This window comes from Scomber scombrus, chromosome 9 (assembly GCF_963691925.1).
Source record: "Scomber scombrus chromosome 9, fScoSco1.1, whole genome shotgun sequence".
NCBI lineage: Eukaryota > Metazoa > Chordata > Actinopteri > Scombriformes > Scombridae > Scomber > Scomber scombrus.
The window spans coordinates 8218776-8239099 of record NC_084978.1 but is presented as its reverse complement, the minus strand read 5'-3'; the positions used below and the strand labels follow the sequence as shown (position 1 = coordinate 8239099).

Genomic DNA, 20324 nt, shown 5'->3' with positions numbered 1-20324 from the left:
ATAATTATTTATTTATTTTTAGGGGTGCTAAGATCACATTTAAAAGGGTCTAAAATCGTCACTGACGTCCACCTAAATTTTTTTAAGCAGGTTACTTATAGCATACAACATTGTACCTATAAAAAAGCCACTTACCTAAAGTGCATGACAGATTTCCTGTTGAGCTAATGTATTTGCACTGTCCCTTTAACAAATAACCCGCCCACTCAGCACATGACACGACGAGGAAGTGAATGTAACCTTTTTTAAACCAAAGCGCAGGCATTCTGCACGGTGAAAGTTATTTTATAAAGTATTAGACATAACAATGTATTTTGTTTGGTAGTCTACAAGGGAGATTACAATGTTGGCGTGAAAAAAACAGCAATGAATAAGAAATTACAGTCATTTTTGACGCTGTGATAGTTCAGCAATGTGTTGTCAGGGCAAAATGTTTACATCGCTCTTGATTTACACTCTTCTGTTGCCTCTTGGACATGCGTCGTTACCTCTCGTTATCAATACGTGGCCATTCAAGAATGCAACGGCTGCAGGTATGCCACACGGTATTTAACAATGTGTTTTTAAAATGTGTTTACACCCGGAACTGTTTAAAGGGTCCCTCAGTCCTATCATGTGATATGACCCAAAGTCCAGAAGTGCCTCCCCACACCATCATAAAGATGTTTACTGACGTTTGTTGATTGCTTTGAACACCAATATATCGTTTCTGAATCTGTCTGTGCATTAAACTTAACTGGTGGCCATTGTGAATAATGTGCACAACATAATATAAGGATGCAAACCCCCTAACGAAGCCTACAGTTATTCAAGTTTGCAAACAGACTTGATAAGAAGAGCCATGACACTCGGCAGAGAAGCAGAGACATGCTGCTATTATTTTATATAATCTGTTAAATACATAACGACCTATCTTCATTTGCAGAACAGAGTGGCAATTTTATGAATGCAGTCATCATCTTGAAGTGGGCACAGGTTGTTATGTCTACCATTAGATGACTCATCATGCAGCTGCTTGATGCCTTGACATGTTATTTAAGACTGTACATAGTGGAAAAAAACAAATATTAATGTTGTGGCATAATGGTAGATGTATTATCCACGTGCACATTGAAGAACATCGTTCTAATTAACTGTTAAGAGCTGAAATGATTAGTTAATTATTGATTGGCTGAAAAAGAATTAGCATGTATTTGATAATCAAATAAGTCTCTCCAGTTTCTGAGATATGAGGATTTGCTTATTGTCAAAGAAAATAAGACATTTTAAGACATCACCTTGAGCTTTTGTATATTGTGAAGGGCATTTATTACTATTTTCTGACAGTTTTTCGATCCAAGAATTGACAACTAGAAATGATAAGCAGATCAACTAATAATTTAATGTCAGTTTTAGCACTAGAAATGTGTATTTATGACTGTAAGTTCAAACTAATTTTCTATCATAAAAACAAAAAGACAGAAAGAGAGAGTGTGTATGTGTATATTTAGCGAATCCCTGGCAGGGTCTATAACCACTACTTTTGGGATTTCTTTCTCACACTATTATAAAATGCTTCTTTTTTTTTTTTGCAGCATACTTGTGACTTCAGTGCAGCTTAACTGTAGAAGTGTGTAAGACCGTCAGAGACTTAGATGGGTTTAGGAAATGGGCAGAACCCACTTGGCTTCATAACTGCCATTGCCAGGTCTGCCCTCACTCTATTTCATTTCTAGCAGGATGATACATTGGACATGTTCAAATTGAAACTGAATTTTTTTTTTCAGCATTCCTTGTGACTTATCTGTCAAGTGGATTTCTACCAGGTGCACAGCTCAACATGAAAAAAAAGATTGAAATAGTGCTTGGAGCATTTCAAGTAACAGATCAGATCTTTACCTGATTAAAGTGAACTTAAAAATATCACCGTTATGTACATCACTTCATTTCCTTGAATTAGGTTTGAAAATGAAGAGAGTGGCCTGTTCTGTTCTGTGGGTAGATATTTAAACGTGTAGATTGTGAGCCACTATTATTGATCCGTCCATGCAGATCTCTTTCCCTTTGGGGGTTTACAGAACCAGCTGACAATAGCAGGCTAATCTCATGCTTCTGTTGCACTTTCTAAGTAGAATAAAGATTGTAATGCTGAGTTTGATATATACAAATATTTAAAAAATCTTGAGACAAGTGCACTTACCAAAGATTGTAGATGAGAACGAATTTCTAGATGGGAAGAATCATAAATGATAAGAGCAGAGATGTGTGGCTAGTAGCCTGCTGAACACCACCGTGTAATGGTCTGAGAATTTAGTGGCAAGCTGGTGGCAGTGCTACCAGTTGGTCTTTTGATCCCCCATGGGCACTTTAGGGATCAGTGACCAAATGGTTGTCAGCTCCCTGATTATTAGGAATGCATTGTACTGGTCATCTTATGCATCATCTGAACTTTTAATTAATTTTCCCGTATATGTAAATCTGGCAAATGGATATAATTCCTTGCCATTATTAAACCCTAAATAACAGAACACTCCAAGAACAAATGAGTGGGTTGGGAAATCATTATTGTTTTTTTGTTTTTTTTATAAAATAAGAAAGGTTTACTTTTTTTTGAGCCCATATTTAATGAATATTTGTTGCATATTTTATATTACACTTAAACAAGTAATATGGATTGCAAAATGTGTTTCTCAAACTCATCCTTTCAACATCATATCTAGATTTGCAGTACAGAGTGACCCTTCCCTCTCCTCTAAAATAAGGTTAAGCTGCTAAAATGTTTCAAAGAACACAACAGCATAAATTAATTGACTGTTGGAGGGTGTTTATTGCCCATGATTGTGGGTGCAGCATCTGTTTTGTGGTGTATTGCATATTGTATGTTTCACTGTGCTCTGTTTTATATTATAGCATGGAGTGTCCTGCAGTCTGGTGGCTCAGTGTTGGATGCAGTGGAGAAGGGATGTGCCCGCTGTGAAATGGAGCAGTGTGATGGCAGTGTAGGCTATGGCGGGAGCCCAGATGAGTCTGGAGAGACCACGCTGGATGCCATGATCATGAATGGGTAAACCACGGATATAAATCGCACAAATACTAAATGGCATGGTAAAAATATTTGCAGTAAATGCAGTGTAAATAAGCGGGAGAGCTGGATGACATGGAAATAGAAATATTTTTGTAAGTTGTTATGTTTCCATCCAGCTGTGTAAACCATTACACACCTAGTTATGTTTCTGCAAATCTTTTGGGACATGCTTAAATCTCAAAGTGCTTTTATTGTGATTCCATAAAATTGGAAATTATAAGAAAGAAATGGCTGAAAATGTATTTAAGGATGTTTTTTGACGAATACTGGTAATCAGAAAATGACCTATATCTAATTGAAAATTACTAATTAGACACCTGCGGCTGTCAACATACTGTTTAATTCTTTTAAAGTTGTGTTTATATGCTTGTCTGTTTATCTTTAACATTTACAGGCTTATCTGTTCGACCTTTCCAGAGAGTCTGTCTTCAATAACACACTAATTAAGAGTCTAATTAGGATCTGAAAGGTTCCCAATTATAAAGTCCTTAAACGCAAACATTTACACACTTAGAAGTTATCATGGGAGGCAAATGTCAGCTTACAACGACAGACAAATGGCAAGTGGCAAGCTGCTTGTTATTACTCTGTGGGATGTTCTTTTTTTTACGTTTTGCCAAAAATTTAGTTTTTTAGGTAAGATAGTCATGAATACATTAAAATGATAGTCTCCCACACAATCCAATATAATGCATAAGAAATAGTGATCACTAGCAGACATGTACCCACTGAGCTCAAGAATTGAAACACCTGTACAGTTTAATGCAATCCAACAGAACTGCGCTGCAATAAATACTGTCTGTGAAAACCTTACAGTTTGTTGAATTTTTGATACTGTGTCAGAGAGGAGTTGACTCAATTCTGTGGCAATTCTTGCAGCACTGGGTTTTCCTTTGGTGGATAAATATTAGAAGCAGCTTTCTAAATAATGCAATCCATTACAACACCACCGCCACAAAATACATCTTAAAACACTAGATTACCAATTAGACTCCCATCTGACAGTGTCAACAATAACATTAACTTAACACTGAAAGTTCAATTGTATTGTATTGTATTCATTGCAGGGCTGTTGCATTAGACTGTATTAACCGTGCACAAGATATATTTTTGTTAATAGCCAGTGTATAAACTAATGCATAAATATCACAACCTTCTGGCACTATAATGTTCACCTGCATATAATTATGTGGGCTTGACTTATTTGCCTAATTAGCTAATCTAATCTAATTTTTATTTGAAAAATTGTGCTTATTCTTAGACCACATTTCAACTAAAATCCCTACAAGAAACACTGTTTGCATCACATCACTAGTCTAATTTGCTTAATCATCTGTTATTACTGGTCACTATACCTCATGTTTGACAGAAGGGGTTAGAGGGGTGGGGAGAGTGTCCCCCCTATGCTCCCATGCAGTTTTATACTGAATTATAAAGGTCATATACTAATAGCTGCTTCTTTATACAGACACTGAGTGTATCCAACAGGAGTGCTCATTCAGTGTATTCTTTGTGAGCAGTGATACAATGGAGGTGGGTGCTGTTGCAGACCTGAGAAGAATCAAGAATGCCATTGGAGTAGCGAGAGCTGTGATGGAGCGCACCGATCAAACACTGCTGGTGGGAGAGTCAGGTATGAGTGGAATAATGTCTACAGGACTATAAATGAGAATGGAAAGAGATAATGACATTGTTTATATTTAAACAACATACAGTATGCACATATGAGTGCAAAATGTATAATCAGCAGAAACAGTTTCTCCAAAAAATCAGTAATGTAGAGCCACATTAGTCTAGTCTGAAATGAATGCATTAATTTTTAAGAGGACACCTTAATCGTTGAATTTGCATTAGTTATCCTAATCGGGCACTTGTCGCATTAACGCCAAAGCATTTTAGGCACTTGTGTAATGTGCTTTTTTTTAACCATTTGAACAAGCTTTAATCCCTATATCACTATGCAAGCAGTTATTAATGAATGGATACATCAGAGCTAAAATGCTATGAACATACATAAAATGATCATATAACAGACAAGTGCTTTGAAAAGAAGCACATACAGTTCAGCTTGACAGACTCAGAGACCAGTTCAAGGTATAAGGGCTTTAGGTTTTTATGAAAGCAAATATGTGAGTATAGCACACATGCCTGCAGGTCATTTAAAAGAAACTGAATACCAGCATTGAAACTTTTTTTTTTGTAGTGTGATGACGAACAACTTATTTTATCCCAGTGAAACGTAATTAATTTTTTCTCTATTCATCCAAACTGAAAGATCATTCCGATAGGAATGGTAAGGTCACTGCTATTTAATGCAGCAGCGATGTAAGACTTTTCCTCTTTCACAGGCCGGAGCCAAACGCCTAAATGAGATGAGATTGCCTCCAGTCACGACTTTGTTTGTAACCTTTTTGTTTTCTTATAACTCGAGGTCACTGTGGAGCAGAATGTGTAACATGACCTGAAAGTATTACTTCTCTTTTTATAGCGTCTGTGTTTGCTGAAAACATGGGCTTCATCGCAGAAGACCTGACTACCAACAAATCTCTGAATATTTTCTCACAGTGGCTGAAGGGTAACTGCCAACCTAATTATCGAAAGGTATGTGTGTATAAGAGTGTGTGTTCTTCTCGATTGTGTTGGCTAAAGGTGTGCTGCTTCTGAAACATTGATATTAAGCAGGGAAATTGACAGACATACTAAAGTACTTAACAAAAAGTCAGTTTTTGTGTTGGAGGTGATGGCCTACAGGACTAATTTTTTCTTCTGTTATTTAAACCATCCTGTTCCTCTAGCCAATACCCGAAAATCTTGACAAAAAACATTTTACACTTGGGGCTGCAAGGCAGTCCATTGCCGATGGCCACCTAGCAGCTCTGCTGCCAAACTTAAGAGTTGAATGCCTTTTTCAAAGTCATGTAGAGAATAGTTTAGGAAAACACACAGGAGACCACTTCTACCATCCAAGGTTTTCCCCCAGCTGAATAAAACAATAAAACATTGAGCGGTTATTATTGGCAAATAGTACAAGACATACTGTAAACAGATGAGAGTACAAAGTAATCAGTCTCTATACATACATAATTTTAATAGTGCCATAAATTTTTTCAAAATACTACAGAAATCAGTACAGTCCTAAACAAAGCCATGTCTCTGTGTACAGCTGGGGTAAAATCTGTAGTAAGGTGTCATTATCCCCATCTTACCGTGAAAGGAAATTATTCGTACAGGCTTTTTTTTTTTTTAAATGTTCAGATAGTTGCTGAGGTCAATGGAGAACAACTGCATCTGTATTATTTATAACTAAAGAGAATGTTTTCAAGGGTTATACACCTTCACCTTCATGAAATGGAATAAAACAGACTTTTCTTCATGAATAATGCACAGGCACTTTCATAAAGCAGACTAGTTGATCCCAACTTTGGTTTATTGATGACATGACAAAAGCCCTGTGGAAAAGTAATGCTGGTACACACAGGCTACATGAAAAGACTGACGTTTTAACATTTAAATTGACCTTTTATGGCACTTAGGGTTACTGCAATAACGTCATCCGAAAACAGACAGATAAGTCAAAATTTACGAAAGGGTGACAGAACTCACAGGTTTTGAGACTGTTCACTGAGACTCAAAATTCAACATTTTTAGCAGGGTTTCATTCACCTGTAACATCAAAGGAGTAGAAGACTCTGAATGAACTTTTCACACCTCCCTGCAGGTCAAGCTGGTACATTCAGGCAATAATAAGAACAGAGAAGAGGCCTTGAGGGATACAGGGGAACCTTTTGTCAAACTACACTGCACTCTGACAGATATTCACATCTTGTGCACTTTATCCAGAACAAGTTACAATGAATGAGCAGGTACAGTGGGCTGTCTGTGTCTCAAAATCTGGTATTTGACTATTTAGACACAAAACTCCCACCTTAAGCAGGAGTGTTTTGTTCATGCGATAGTCCAGTGATCGGAAACAGACCAGCTACTGTTTATTAGGTATCAAACAACTTAGTGACAGTGGCTTCATGTCATTACATTGCAGCAAATCAAAGCAAATACCTGCAGATCAACATGAGTTGCTTATGTGCTATTAAGTCACAGGATAATGGCACCATCCAAAAACATAATGACGTTTTCTCTCCTGTCAAAAGAATGTGATTCCAGATCCTTCCAAATCATGTGGACCCTACAAGCCCAGGGCAACGCTGGAACAGAACAAAAGGGCACGGCATGTTAATATGCGCTCTCACGACACCATAGGTAGGCTTTATCCATTAACAGTGTGAAGTACGCCTGCCTCGGGCATTTTATAGTTTAGTATTTTAGCACTTCATTGAAACTAGACAGGGATGAGAGAAGTTCTAACAGCAGAACGTGCCAAAAAGGAACATGTACAGGCCCACAAAAGCCGCAGTTACTAGGGAGTTATTTGAATAAGAAAAGGGTTAATTAATCCTTTTTCATGAATTCTCTTTTGAAATGTCCCCTTTAATTAAGTCTGAGCTAGACTTACAGAATGTGCTCATCAGTGCCCCTGAAGTAGGTATGGATTTAATGTTTTGCAGTGTAGGTAGAACTGGCTCATATAAAGCCTTGAACCACATGTCTGGTTGAAAAACGTGACATATATGTGATCGCTGATTTACTTACTTTGTTTTGCACCAGGGATGATTGCTCTTGATACAACTGGTCATGTGGCTGCTGGCACATCAACCAATGGACTAACTCACAAAGTTCCAGGGTATGTAGTCATGTTGTAGCATTTTTCGTATTTTATATCACAGTTTTAACGACTTTTTCAGCAAGTAAAGTCTGGTAGTAATTATGTAGCCATTGTTTGCATCTCCAAGAGACTTAAGCATCGACTATTTTACAGATGCTGTACTATTGTTGGGTTTTTTTTTGCTTTTGCTTACTGAAAGCCAGTAAGCAGCGCCTGTGTCTAAATCCTGATTATGCTTGCAGTCGTGTTGGGGACTCTCCTATTGTCGGAGCAGGGGCCTATGCAGACAGCTCAGCTGGTGGTGCTGCCGCTACTGGAGATGGTGACATCATGATGCGCTTTCTACCAAGGTACCTCAGCCATTGGTCCTATTCAATTCAGAATGTCTTTCCTGTGGTGTAATGGTGTGACACGGCACTACTGAATGGAGGAAGATAACAGCGTCAATGACACAATGTACATAAAACATGCAAAGGGAAGATCAGAAGCCATTGGAGCTACATATTGAGCTTTACAGGCACCAGTGTATGTATACTCCATCAGAACTGCTTGTTGAATATGTGCCGTTGCTGCCCCATATTTAAACAATATCGTGACACCCCTCCTCCCCCACAGCTCTGACAGCAGGCGATGGGGGGATGTGCATTTGTGTGGCAGTTCAAAACAGCTATACACAGCTAACATTTCTTCCTTCCAACTTTGTTAAATGTCATGCGCACTAGTCATTTTCTAGCGTAACCTGCCCTTCATTCGTCTCAGTAAAAAGGATCCACCAAAGCATTCACATAATATGAAAGAGGGTCTATTTTTTAATGAGATTTTTTTACCAGATTTTTCAAAGGTCATACAAGAAGTGCAACATAAAAGTGACACTAAAATGTCACTCCAAGTAAGAACACCTTAATCACTGCAACTTTGTAAACACTGAAGTACCTCCAGATTACATCCACTTCATGGTTTCTTCTACAGTGGAAAATGTGTATAAAAACTGTAATTTAAAATAGCTTTCCCTGAGACATGTTGACTGGATCCTAACTCTTTTGTGCACCCCAAAAAGGGTTTATTTCCCACCCATCTTTTTGACTAATAGGGCTGCTGTGCGTTTTCCTTGACAGAAGCATTGTGCTTATAGATTCAGAAAATACAGGTGACACCTAAGGATTTTAAACAGCCAATTTCTGATGTGAGCCTCTCGCTCCAAGTGCAACAATAGTTAAGAAGTGTGGAGGCGTGACTACATTGCCCCAAAACTGTCATTTGTACATTCCAGAAAAGAGGCTCGATGTCAGTAAAGCCTGTTTGTGAGAATGTAGAAGACTCAGAAGGTTTTTTTTTTTTTAATATTTATTTATTCAGGATCATTTGCTGAGTAGACACTTTTTTTTTCTTTTAAATTGTACTCTTTTTTTATATTTATAGTCACACAAAGCCACACCAGAGACTTGGCTATTCCAACTGCAGTTTCCTGATTCATTTTGTATGAGTTGAAGATTTCAGGAAGACCTTGTTAATAGTTGTACACTATGTGTTAATTTTTCAGACTCTTATCTTTTTTCCATCAGTCCCAGTATTTTAACTGACAAGTGACACATCTACATCTGTGACTGTCACTGTCAAAAGGTGGAAGTAACACATCATCAACAGCAATGGACTGTTTTTAAAAAAGCATCTGTCATGTTATTTTGGTATGTTCTTAAATACTGTAACCACAAGCCCAGAATATTCCCTTTCCAGAGATTGCTTGATATCTTGTGTGGGGAAAAATACACATTAATATGGTACATCATCAGTCAGCTGAGTGAGAGTTCCTACATATTTTCCTGTTTAAAATCCCATCCTTTGAGAGTCAATTTTAAGAAATTACAGATGTGTCACTCATTGTTCCACACATTTGACCTGAGGCTGATGGAGTTAATAGCACCCTGTGTATTTGTGTCTGTAAAGCAAATAATCTGCATATTTGTTGGTTTTATGCACTTGTTAACACCTGAGAAGATGTGTTATAACTGTCTCTTGTACTTTCCACTCATGCATACCAAAGTCAAGATGGGACTATTACTTCTTTTCTTTTTTTTAAGATCATATTTAATCAGTGTTTTGAACATTTGTTAGCATCAGATTTATTCAACAACTTCATCACATCCCTGTCATTATCCTGGTTGGTGGTCTTAACAGCACTGGTTAGTTTGCCTCATGTGTACTGCATGTAATCCTGCCAACAGTTACTTGGCTGTGGAGCTGATGAGGACTGGGGCAGATCCCTCAGCAGCCTGTAAGACGGCCATTTCCAGAATCAAGAGGCATTACTCCGAGTTTTTTGGGGCGATCATCTGTGCTAACACAACAGGCCATTATGGTGAGTGTTTGGATTTACATATACAGACTGTGCAGTTAATGCCAAAAAGTACTAAGACGCAAACAAACGCTCAACATTTACTCCAGAAATGTAGAAAGACAACGTATACTCACATACATGTCTCTCTACAAACACAATGTTCTTGTTTCCACATCAAAATATACTGTCTACTTTACATGGCGTGCGCTGAAAAATAGCTCACAATGTCACATTGTCTAATAAAGTGTAAGTAATCAAACACAGTGGCATCAAAATGTCAGCTATATATATATATATATACATGGATCACATTAATAACAGTACTAAATTGGACCTTAATGAGATGGAAGTAGAAGTTTTGTTTCACCTGTAACATCTTTTTTTTCTTTTGTCTTTTATCTACAAAGGTGCGGCTTGTAACAAAGTCGATGGCTTCTCCCAGTTCCACTTCATGGTGTCAAACCCAGAGTCAGACACACCACTCCTGAAATCTGTGGACTGCTTTTAAATTGATAATGATAGTATGCTATATTTTTTATACCAATGGTTTTAACCCATAAATAAATTGTTTAATTGCGTTTTTTGACTTGTTTAGATCCTTTATTACATTTATCACAAGGCTTCCTCATGATAACTTTAAAACACATTTAAAAGATGGAGACAAATAAGATAATACAAATCAAAAGTAGAAACTCGATTGGGTAAAAACATTTTTGTACAAATTCAAAAATGGTTGGGCATAATCTGATGGTCATATGGTTGATAGATATTTTCCATTAAGCACAGGAAGGTGATTTACCACGTACCTCTTTTTCTTTATATGAACATCATGTAGGGATCAGGGTTTCTTTTACAAGTAATGTATTGCTAAACACATGGACATTTTAACAGCCAGGCAGGTTTGATATCCCCGGTCCGTTCTCTGCCCACTGGAAAAAGTCACACTGTTTACCCTTTTTAAAGCCGCAGGTGTAGAAATTCCGGCCGTTGTTGGGTCCTAGTTTCAGCACCGTCCTCATTAAACATCGTTTCCCATGGTGACAAAAAGGGAAGCTTAAGTCAGCCCACTGCAACAGAAAAAAAGGTTAGCTGTAAACTTTTATTTTAGCCATTTAAATTGGATGCACAGACATTACAATGTTTGTAGATAAAACCTAAGATACTTCAAAAAATAAAAAAACTGTTATTTTCGATGCTACACGATAACATGGAGATTAATTGTTTTCCATTTTCACCTCAAAGAAATTACACTTCGTCTCTCTGGGAAGTGAGCAGGCATAGAACTGTCGTCCCTTATTCTCGCCCTCCTTGTGGACCACTCTGAGGACAGCTGGACGACGATGGGATTCACAACAAGGGGCACTGGGACTGGAAGAAAGGGAGGAGCTGCCTCTTGTCGTTTCTATTTTGTGCATACTGACAGAAGTGAAGAAAGTCTCATTAGTTTGAAATGAATTGAAAATAAAACAAGAATACCTGTCACATCAGCCTTTATTAATGAGCAAACAACCTCTCTTCAACCACATGTTGTGATGGTGTGTTAGTAATAATCAGATTTGCTTGTAGCCTACCATTCATCAATCTGAACCTTTTTAACAATGTTGCATTAAACAATCCACAGTCAGATGTTTTTTTTATTCCACTTAGCTCCCTGAGGTTGCAAAAAACTTCTCTTATTATAAACTTATTCATGAATAGCCAAACGAGAGAGTCACTCACCCTGAATTGGGGGTTCCATTTTGAGCATTGTTACTGGGAAAGGGACTGTGATCAATTCTCATTTTCTTGGATGGGTGACTGTAGGAGGCCAGTGATTCCCCATTGGAGAGCTCAGCACTTTGCTTCTGCCAGCCACCAGAGGCATAATTGGGGCTTGTTGTCCCTTGGCAGACGTTGTATTTATATAAACTTCGCTCTGACGCCAAGGAATTCAAATGACTGCCGGCTAGAGAGAGTGGGGAGTTTACACGCTTTGGCTTCTTGCTCAAGTCAGAGAAAACAAGGGTTGAAGTCCCAAATGCAGACCTCCAGTTGACTTTCAGCTCCTCTTGTGGTTTCTTAAAGGCAGTGCAGGGGTATTTCATCAAATCAGCAGTGAAGGGAGATGCTTCAGTGCTAATGTTGTCTTTTTGGACTGTGGAGATGGAACCAGAGTGAGAAACTCAGAAACTCATGTTCAGCAGCTTTAGTTTAATCTGATGCACTGGCTGTACAGGTTTGTTTTTAGCTTTAAGGGTTTATCTTGCAATAAAATGTACTAGTAAGCAGCAGACTGCTGTGCTGTGTCGTCAAATAAAATCTTAACAATCATGTGCTGATGAAACCCTTCTGTAAAATAACACCCTTCTGCCTGATTTCAGTCGTTAGACGAGAGCTGTGAATAAATATTGCACTCCCTGCCTTTGACAGCTACCATTAATGTGCCCCTGAGCAATGCACTTAACCCCCAACTGTTTTACTGGAGCTGTTCAGTGGACAACAGTAGAAGATATAAAGATAACTATAAAAATACAAATCAGGGTATTACTGGAAAAAAGGAAGTTTAGAGAATTAAATGTCCTTTATCCACTGACAAAGATTTTAAAGTATTAGTTCAACCAAAAATGCAACCTTTGTCATAACCTTTGACATAATTACTCCCTTTTGAGCTTCTCTGGACAATAGCTTTAAAAAGCAGATGATGTCAAATGAATGTACTGCTCAGAAGTAAAAGATTGTTTGGAGTTAGAATATAATCTGAATAAACACTTTAAGGTTGACATATGACATACAGTATGTCAGAAATATTAATTTATCCATGCTTGAAAAACCTACAGCAACTAAATGAATCTTGGGTAAATTGTGGTCTAGGTTGAAACTCACACAGCTATCATTAAAATTTGATTTATTTGAAATTTGGCAATGTTATCCTAAGATAATCAAAAACATTTAAAAAAATAAACCATTCAACTGTTTGACAGTGGCAAAAGATACATTTCTCAACACTAGTTCACTGCTGCCATAATGTGTCTCAAGATAGAGAGAAATGGCCGACTGACAGATACGCTCATTACTTACATAGCAACATAACAAACACACAACTGAAGAGCAGTCAGCTTGTCTGCAGTGTCACTTAAACAGCAAGGGGGTTTTGGTGCCTTGTTCAGACATACTAGAGTGTGTATGGCAAACTGTACATGGGGTCATTCAGCGTAACAACAAAACTATTATTTTATCTCTTACTAACAAGGCCGTTCTGCTGCTGCATTCAATTCAGTGACTATGAGGACGGAACATTTCACTCACCCTCAGGTCTGGGAGTGAAACAGGCATCACAGGCTTTTGCTGCTGGCAGGTTGATGAGTGTGCAGAGTTGACAGGCCCAGTCCTCTTCCTCCCTCTTAGCCACATTGTCATTGGTTCCCTCATTGTATGCCCAGCCAATCAGACTGTTCCTTTTGGGGAGTGTACTGGATTTGTGGAAAAACAACAGCGACAAGCGTGAACTTCATAAACCTTTGTTGCTAAAATTGGATTACCACTTATTACAGCATGTGCACTGCAGCAGAAATAATTTTACCATGTAAAAACTAAATTATTTGAACATATTTTTTGAAACACTTGGCAGACTTGTAGCCTTTTTCCTATTAATGAGGGTATGTTTTGTCTACCCCATTTTTATTAATAAGGCTAGACTAAATATTATTGATCTCTCATTGTAACACAATAAAATTAAACAGCAGCACAGACTAAAGCCTCCAAAATGACAATTAAGTTGAATCAGAACCCTTTTTGTAACTTTCTGTTCTGAAACAACAAACATTTCATATAAACTTTAGAAGGTAGGATTTATTGCAGGAATATTGTATTAGACTCCACTGCACTATTATGTTTTACTTGGAGTACCTTATAAACCTAGTGTAATTCTATTTTTGTAAAATTACTCTTCCACATCAGCCGATGTGATAAATTAGTATGTCATTGTATTACCGTTAAGTTATTTAGCCAATATATCCAGAATCATTTACAGTGTGTGCACATTTAAACTGTTCTTAATGACTTCTGTTACATGCAGTTAGTCATAGTAATTGCACATCCAAAATAAGCAATATAAATTATTCAACTACTATTGTACCTGATTAGAGAAAATGGAAAACAGAAAATTTAAACTAGATAAAGATTTTGCAGTTCAAGCTATAGCTGAAGATAAGTGAAGGCAATGTGTTTCATTTAATTGCTCCAAGCATGCATGTTAGTGCTTTGACATAAAGCTAGACTATGTTTGACAAGAAGGCAAATCTGTAATGCCAACAGTCATGGAGGAGGAAAGTAGGGTCGGCTCTCAGGAAACTTTCCTCACAGATTGCTTTATCAGCTGTGTAATGCGTTGTAAGGGCTTTAGGCTCTAACCCCCTCGCAAAGCTTTGCTCAAACACGAACCAGGAGGTGTTGAGCCTGTGCCCTGTCTGGCAAACACAACCTTATATGCACATTAATTTCCCCCCATAACACTTCCCACTCCCTGCCAAGCCCATCTGCCTGCAAAGATGGCCTCTCGAAATGTGTAACGTATTATCTAAAAAGCTTCATAACTTTCCACAATGACTAGGTTTTGAAAAATGACACCTGGCTGAACTGTGTTGCTTTTTGATCTCTACAGGTATTAAATATTAAAATGTATTATGAGCAGACAAAAAAGTGGTGTTGCAAGAAATATTTTAGGTTTTATCCTATATGTAAAACATGTTTTAATTAGAAAAAACAAACAATTAAGCATTATCTGATTAATTGAACATTAAATTAAATACTGAACTGTGATACACTTTCCAGGCATGGTATGAAGTGTCTTATTCTTTAATATTACTGCAGGTACTGAAAACATTACTGGTTTCAAACATTTTTTGAACAATACCAACCTTCATGGGACCACTCCTTATAAGAATGCAAGACAGTACCTATTCAGTCAAAGTGCCAAAGGTCTACGAGGGTTTTACCTGACGTCAACCCCGCTGGGATCTCCCTTCTGACAGCGCTCACAGAAGTAAGTCATCCTGCTGTTGTCTCCAAGACGACAAGCTGTGATGACATGAAAGCACTGGCAGCACTGGGGACGCTTGTAGACTTTGTAATGTTTGTAGAGAGGGGAGCCAGATTTGCGACACTGATAAGAAACAAGGAGGGCAGACAAGAGTGAATATAAAGACGAGGATAAAGAGAACATGAAAAAAAACATTCACCTTGCCTTACTTGCCAATTATGCATGGAGGGAGAGGAACATTTGATTTATCTATTCTCTAGGCAATGAGACTCTGACTTTTAGTCAATATAGGACTTAAAGTTAATCCATTACTGCAAGTCTGTATGATCGAGGTGTTAGCTAAACAACAACGTAAATGTGCATCTGTCTTTATATACACAAACAGATCTTTAATATTTATATGTGTGTGTTGCTTTTCATATACTAATGTCTAACCTTGTAAAACAGAAGAGTGAAATCACGTGTCATCTTCACCAAGTGGTGGAGGTGTTGGTCTGTCAGCTGCTGAACCTGAGAAAGAAGCAGCAGTTAGTTACACTTCACAGCCAGACAGTAAGTAAACCATATTTGTATAGCTTTTCATTTCAAAACAGAGATTAAAAGTGCTTCACAGTTCAGCAAATCAATAATACCAGCGTATACACAATAAAAAAATACCAGACAACAATGGAAAAAACTGGATTTAAAATGATGCAACAGAGACAAATTCTATATAATATATTCCCAAGACTTGCAGCTCATGCAGAAAGGACCTGACTCTGATTCAGGCAGTTTAAGAAAGATCTAAAGCACACACCACTTGTAACTCTTTCAGGACACCTAAGGGCTCAACAATGGAGGAGAAGCTCATAAACGTTCAGTGGTCCCAGAAGAAGAAAGGGCCAAAAGTCCGAGATTAATGTTTTGGTTCAGTGTGCTATATTCTGGTAACCCATCTAATGCTCTCTAAAGGGGGCAGACATCTTATCAGACCTGGTAGTAGTTGAGAAATTGAAGTATTCATACTGGAAATAGTCTCTTACTAGCAGTGGATAAGTCTAAAGTTTGCCTAATAAAAAGATTCCTCTAGAGCAGTGAAATACATTCCATCTCTCACATTTTTTCATGCTAAATAATTTCCAGAGCAGGATTACAAAATGAAAATGAATCAGTGGTAAAACCCCTAATTTGAGTCTCAATTAAGACTGCATGGATTTATAAAAATAATAAAAATTCAATTCAATAACTGAAACGAAGGAAAGGAAGATCTGTGTCGCAATGCGCTTGTTTGTCTTTTCCCTATTTCTCCTCCTCATTGTAATGCATCACTCAATAATACAAGGGTTTAAACTTTTTTCCTTTTGTGAAGGTTGTCTTGCATTTTTACCCTCTTTTCTCTTCCTCTGCTGAACACAATCCATCATCTTTTCCGTACCTTCACAGCTGGGTGAAGGCCCGAGTCAAACAGGGCTTCGTTTTTAATGATGTTGCCTACTCCCGGCATGACGGTCTGATCTAGGAGAACGTCACAGAGCATCCTGCTACTTTGGCTCCTCACTGCCTCCTCAGAACGGGGGAAGCTGAACTTGGAAGAGCACACATCCAGACTCTGCATAGCTCTCACCCTCTGCTCACAGTCCTCTGTCAACCTGCAAGCACACAGTTTTTTAGTACTGGGAGAATGTAGAAACATATGCCTGCTGTTACTGCAGGTGCGCCACAAGGTCATCCGGGACACTTGTGAGGTTATGAATTTCAAATTGTTCCTTTCATATATTCTGTTTCGGTTTGTGTGATGAGATGGAACAGCATAGGTGACATATTCCCATCAACAGAAATAAATATCTGTCTGGCTACTGAAAAATACATCTGGACCCTGCAGTCAATGATCTTGACAAATATTGAGCCAAAAAGGCTGTGTTTGTCATGCAACAATAGCCACTGTCTTCAGACAAGGCCTAATGTAGGACATACTCACTGAATGGGACTCGCACCCTAAGGTGAACTTCTGTCACCTCAATCTATCTCGACTATGCTGGTGTTCCCCTTACCTTATTTCCGCAGTGCTGTCAAAGAAGCTCACAATGTCGTTAGTCAGTTGGATTTCCAGCACTGGGATTGAGGCATTCCTGTCCTTCCTCTCAGCGGGGTTTATTCGCATTGATCCATTCATACCAAAGTGGACTCTAAAGGATGTGAGGAGGAAAGAAAGAAAAGACAAATTCCACATAAAGATAGCATGTCTCAATTCATATTAGACTTGACACAAAAAAGAAGGAAAGAAAAAAAAGAGTTAAAAGGGTGACCTGGCAGTTTGAGGCACCATTGTGTAATAGAAATGTCACAGGCTCTATCCTAGCAGGCACTCCCAGGCACAACCTGCTTGCTCATGAAAATTCAGGTATATATCCATTAATGTTATGGGCTGACTGATTTTATTTAATGATTCAAAAAAACTCTTTACTCATTTAATATGGTGGTATGACAATATATGCTGTGATATAAACTTGTCAACCGTTAAAGATTATACAGCGGTAGCGGAGTGGAAGTGTGTTGATTTGTCAGGTCTTTAATTCACCGGATTAGCCCAAAGCAGAGATTCCTGTCTGGTTATTTTATTCATGCATAGTTTCTCAAGAGATTTTCCAGGAAGTTTCATGCATCACTGATATTCTAATAAAAATTACATATGAAAAGATAGAGATTTGTGTCTCTATATGTGCCACCCATTTATATAAAAAAACATTAAATAACATGTGGCTAATGGCTTATTTCTAGTATGACACTTCAACATACAGCAAACAGCAAACACACAAACACCACCAATAAAAATAAAAACATTACATTACTAGGCTAAAGGTTGTCTTAAATGAGCAGATTGAATTATTATATCTGCAAATGAAATGCTTAAATGTTAACAGGTCACATACATTATTTTGATAGAAACTGTGAACATAAATTGTGCATCCATTGTGTATGTAATTAAGGATAGGGTCACCAATGTTGATAGCTGTGACAGCACCCGTTTTGGTCTATCTGTAGGTGAGTAATACTAACACCTCGTCAACTGTTCTGTCTTACAGTTGACAGATTTTGGAATACTGAAATTCATGTTATTAAAATGTGCGACCCTGTTAAACACCATGGAGGCAACATAGATAGATTAGTAAGTAATCATTTATTGTCATTGCACATTTCTATACAACGGAACTTTCTTTGAGAGTAGTCCTTATCCCAACAGCATATAAAATAAAAAGGAGTAAACATAAATAAAAGAAATACACATAAATAAAAGGTATAAGCATTAATAAATCTTTGGTATCAGCTATCAAAACAAAACTTCTGATAAAGCATGTTTAAAAAAAGAAAAGAAAAGAAAGATCTGCAGCAACACTAAAGTTTATATTTACTAAGCTAGATGTTCAGGATTAGGTTCACAGTTTTTCAAGTCTACGTTAATACCACAGTCAGCAGGCCATATGAGCACTGGAGTAAGTAATCATTCAGCATATTTACTCTGGCTATTAAAAGATCACCTTCAAATGTGTTTTCAATGTAAATGATGCCAAAATCCACAGTGTGTCCACACAGACATTGTGTGCAAAAATCAATTTAGCTAAAAGTTTATCTATAGCTTATACAAAGCTTTAGCTTTCCAAATTAGTCAAATCAAGTAGATATCTTTCAACATTTCAGTCTTTTTAGTGCCACAATCTTTCTTTTTGTGACTGTACTTCCACTGCATCTCAACAGGGAAACACTGTCCGAGGAAACACAAAGAGGGACTTTGGTGCCGTAAGACTGTAAATGTGGCAGATAGACACTTAATATTGACCAACTCAGACTGCTGAAGCCTTATATAAGCTTCAGATCAATTTTTTAGTGCATTGTTACACAGTATGACTGTGTGGACAGTGGACACACAGGATTTTGTCCCCCATTAGCTGGCGTTTAACTGGGGCTTCAGCGGAGTTAGTTATATCAAGTGGATATCTGCCACATTAACACTCTTTATAGCACCAAATTCCCTTTTTGTGTTTCTCCATTGAGCTGTGGTGAATTAAAAGAGGGACTTTGGCAATAAAAAAAGCCTGAAAACATTAAAAGATATCTACTTGATATGACTAATTTGGACGTTAAAAGTTCATATTAGCTTTATATAAATCTTTAAATACATTTCTTCACAGAAGGAGGACTGTGTGGATTTCATGCCCCATCACTTCTATTGTACATGCATTATGAAGGGATCTTTTAATGGTCAGTATGAACAGGAGGAATTATTATTGTAAGAAAACCCTGTTTCAATGTTCATTTGGGAAACCTGGCTGTTGTTTTTAAGACAGATGTGAACATGTGTGAACTGAAATAAGTGTATGGCTGAGTGTGTACAGTCTGTATTACCTCAAAGCTCTTGAGCCAAAGTACATGAAGAGCTCCTTCCCTAAGGTTTCAACACCTGTGTACGGACAGCCACACAAGCTCTGAAAGGCATTTCCCTCGGAGTTGTTTCTCTGTAAATACACTCAAGCTGGTTAATATTAGCGTGCAGCAGCAAACCCACAGCTTGTTAAAATTACTTTGAAGTCTCAGTTACACAAAAAACTAGTTTTTGTAGCGACACTGACAGCTAACTCAGTGATTAACAAGCTATGTTTTTATTGCGTACATCAACATGACATAACAACATACCGTCAAGCTTCCTCTGATCTCTTTCATTTTCTGTCCTTTGTGGACTTTTGAGCGGATTTTCTCTCCGTTTAATGTACACCCAGGACCTTCAACCATCTTAGAGTTAAGATTGTTTTTAAACTAGTAAACAGAAATCTTCACTGCAGCAGAACAACAGCTAACTAAATGAAGTCTGTTTTGGTCCTGTTTCCCCGCCACCGACGTTCAATTTGGAGCATGCGTGGTAAGGTTTGTATCCGGAAATAGGCGTTACATGAGCATGGGGCATGGAGTAGGTTAAAGGTGCATTAACCAATTTATCTTACCTAGAAAATGGTCTGTACTTAGGTAACAGATCACTAGTTACCCTATTTAAAATGTAATAAGAAATGTAACATAGCCTATTACATTTGATTACATTTTTATTACTTTTTTAATTTTCATTCATTAAGCCAACATCTAAGTTCAGGTATTTTTCATGGATATTGACATGATGTATAAAGGAGATAATTTATTATAAAGCTAGATTTATCTGTTATTT

At 37.7% G+C, this 20324-nt stretch overlaps 2 protein-coding genes across 2 annotated transcripts; one reads left to right on the top strand and one right to left on the bottom strand.

Annotated features, from left to right (window-relative positions):
* The first annotated feature begins 218 nt into the window (after positions 1-218).
* Positions 219-10755, top strand: aga (aspartylglucosaminidase). The gene is made up of 9 exons (XM_062425993.1): positions 219-533; positions 2890-3043; positions 4585-4697; positions 5553-5665; positions 7213-7321; positions 7727-7802; positions 8027-8134; positions 10007-10140; positions 10527-10755. The coding sequence occupies exons 1-9, from the start codon at positions 413-415 to the stop codon at positions 10625-10627; spliced, it is 1029 nt and encodes a 342-aa protein (XP_062281977.1). The 5' UTR covers positions 219-412; the 3' UTR covers positions 10628-10755.
* A 120-nt stretch (positions 10756-10875) lies between these two features.
* On the bottom strand, positions 10876-19900 carry neil3 (nei-like DNA glycosylase 3). The gene is made up of 10 exons (XM_062425992.1): positions 19805-19900; positions 19517-19626; positions 17167-17301; positions 16551-16764; positions 15572-15646; positions 15093-15259; positions 13405-13568; positions 11839-12253; positions 11355-11535; positions 10876-11186 (listed from the first exon to the last, which is right to left on the bottom strand). Exons 1-10 carry the CDS (start codon positions 19898-19900, stop codon positions 11004-11006), a joined length of 1740 nt encoding a protein of 579 aa, XP_062281976.1. The 3' UTR covers positions 10876-11003.
* Between the last annotated feature and the right edge of the window lie 424 nt (positions 19901-20324).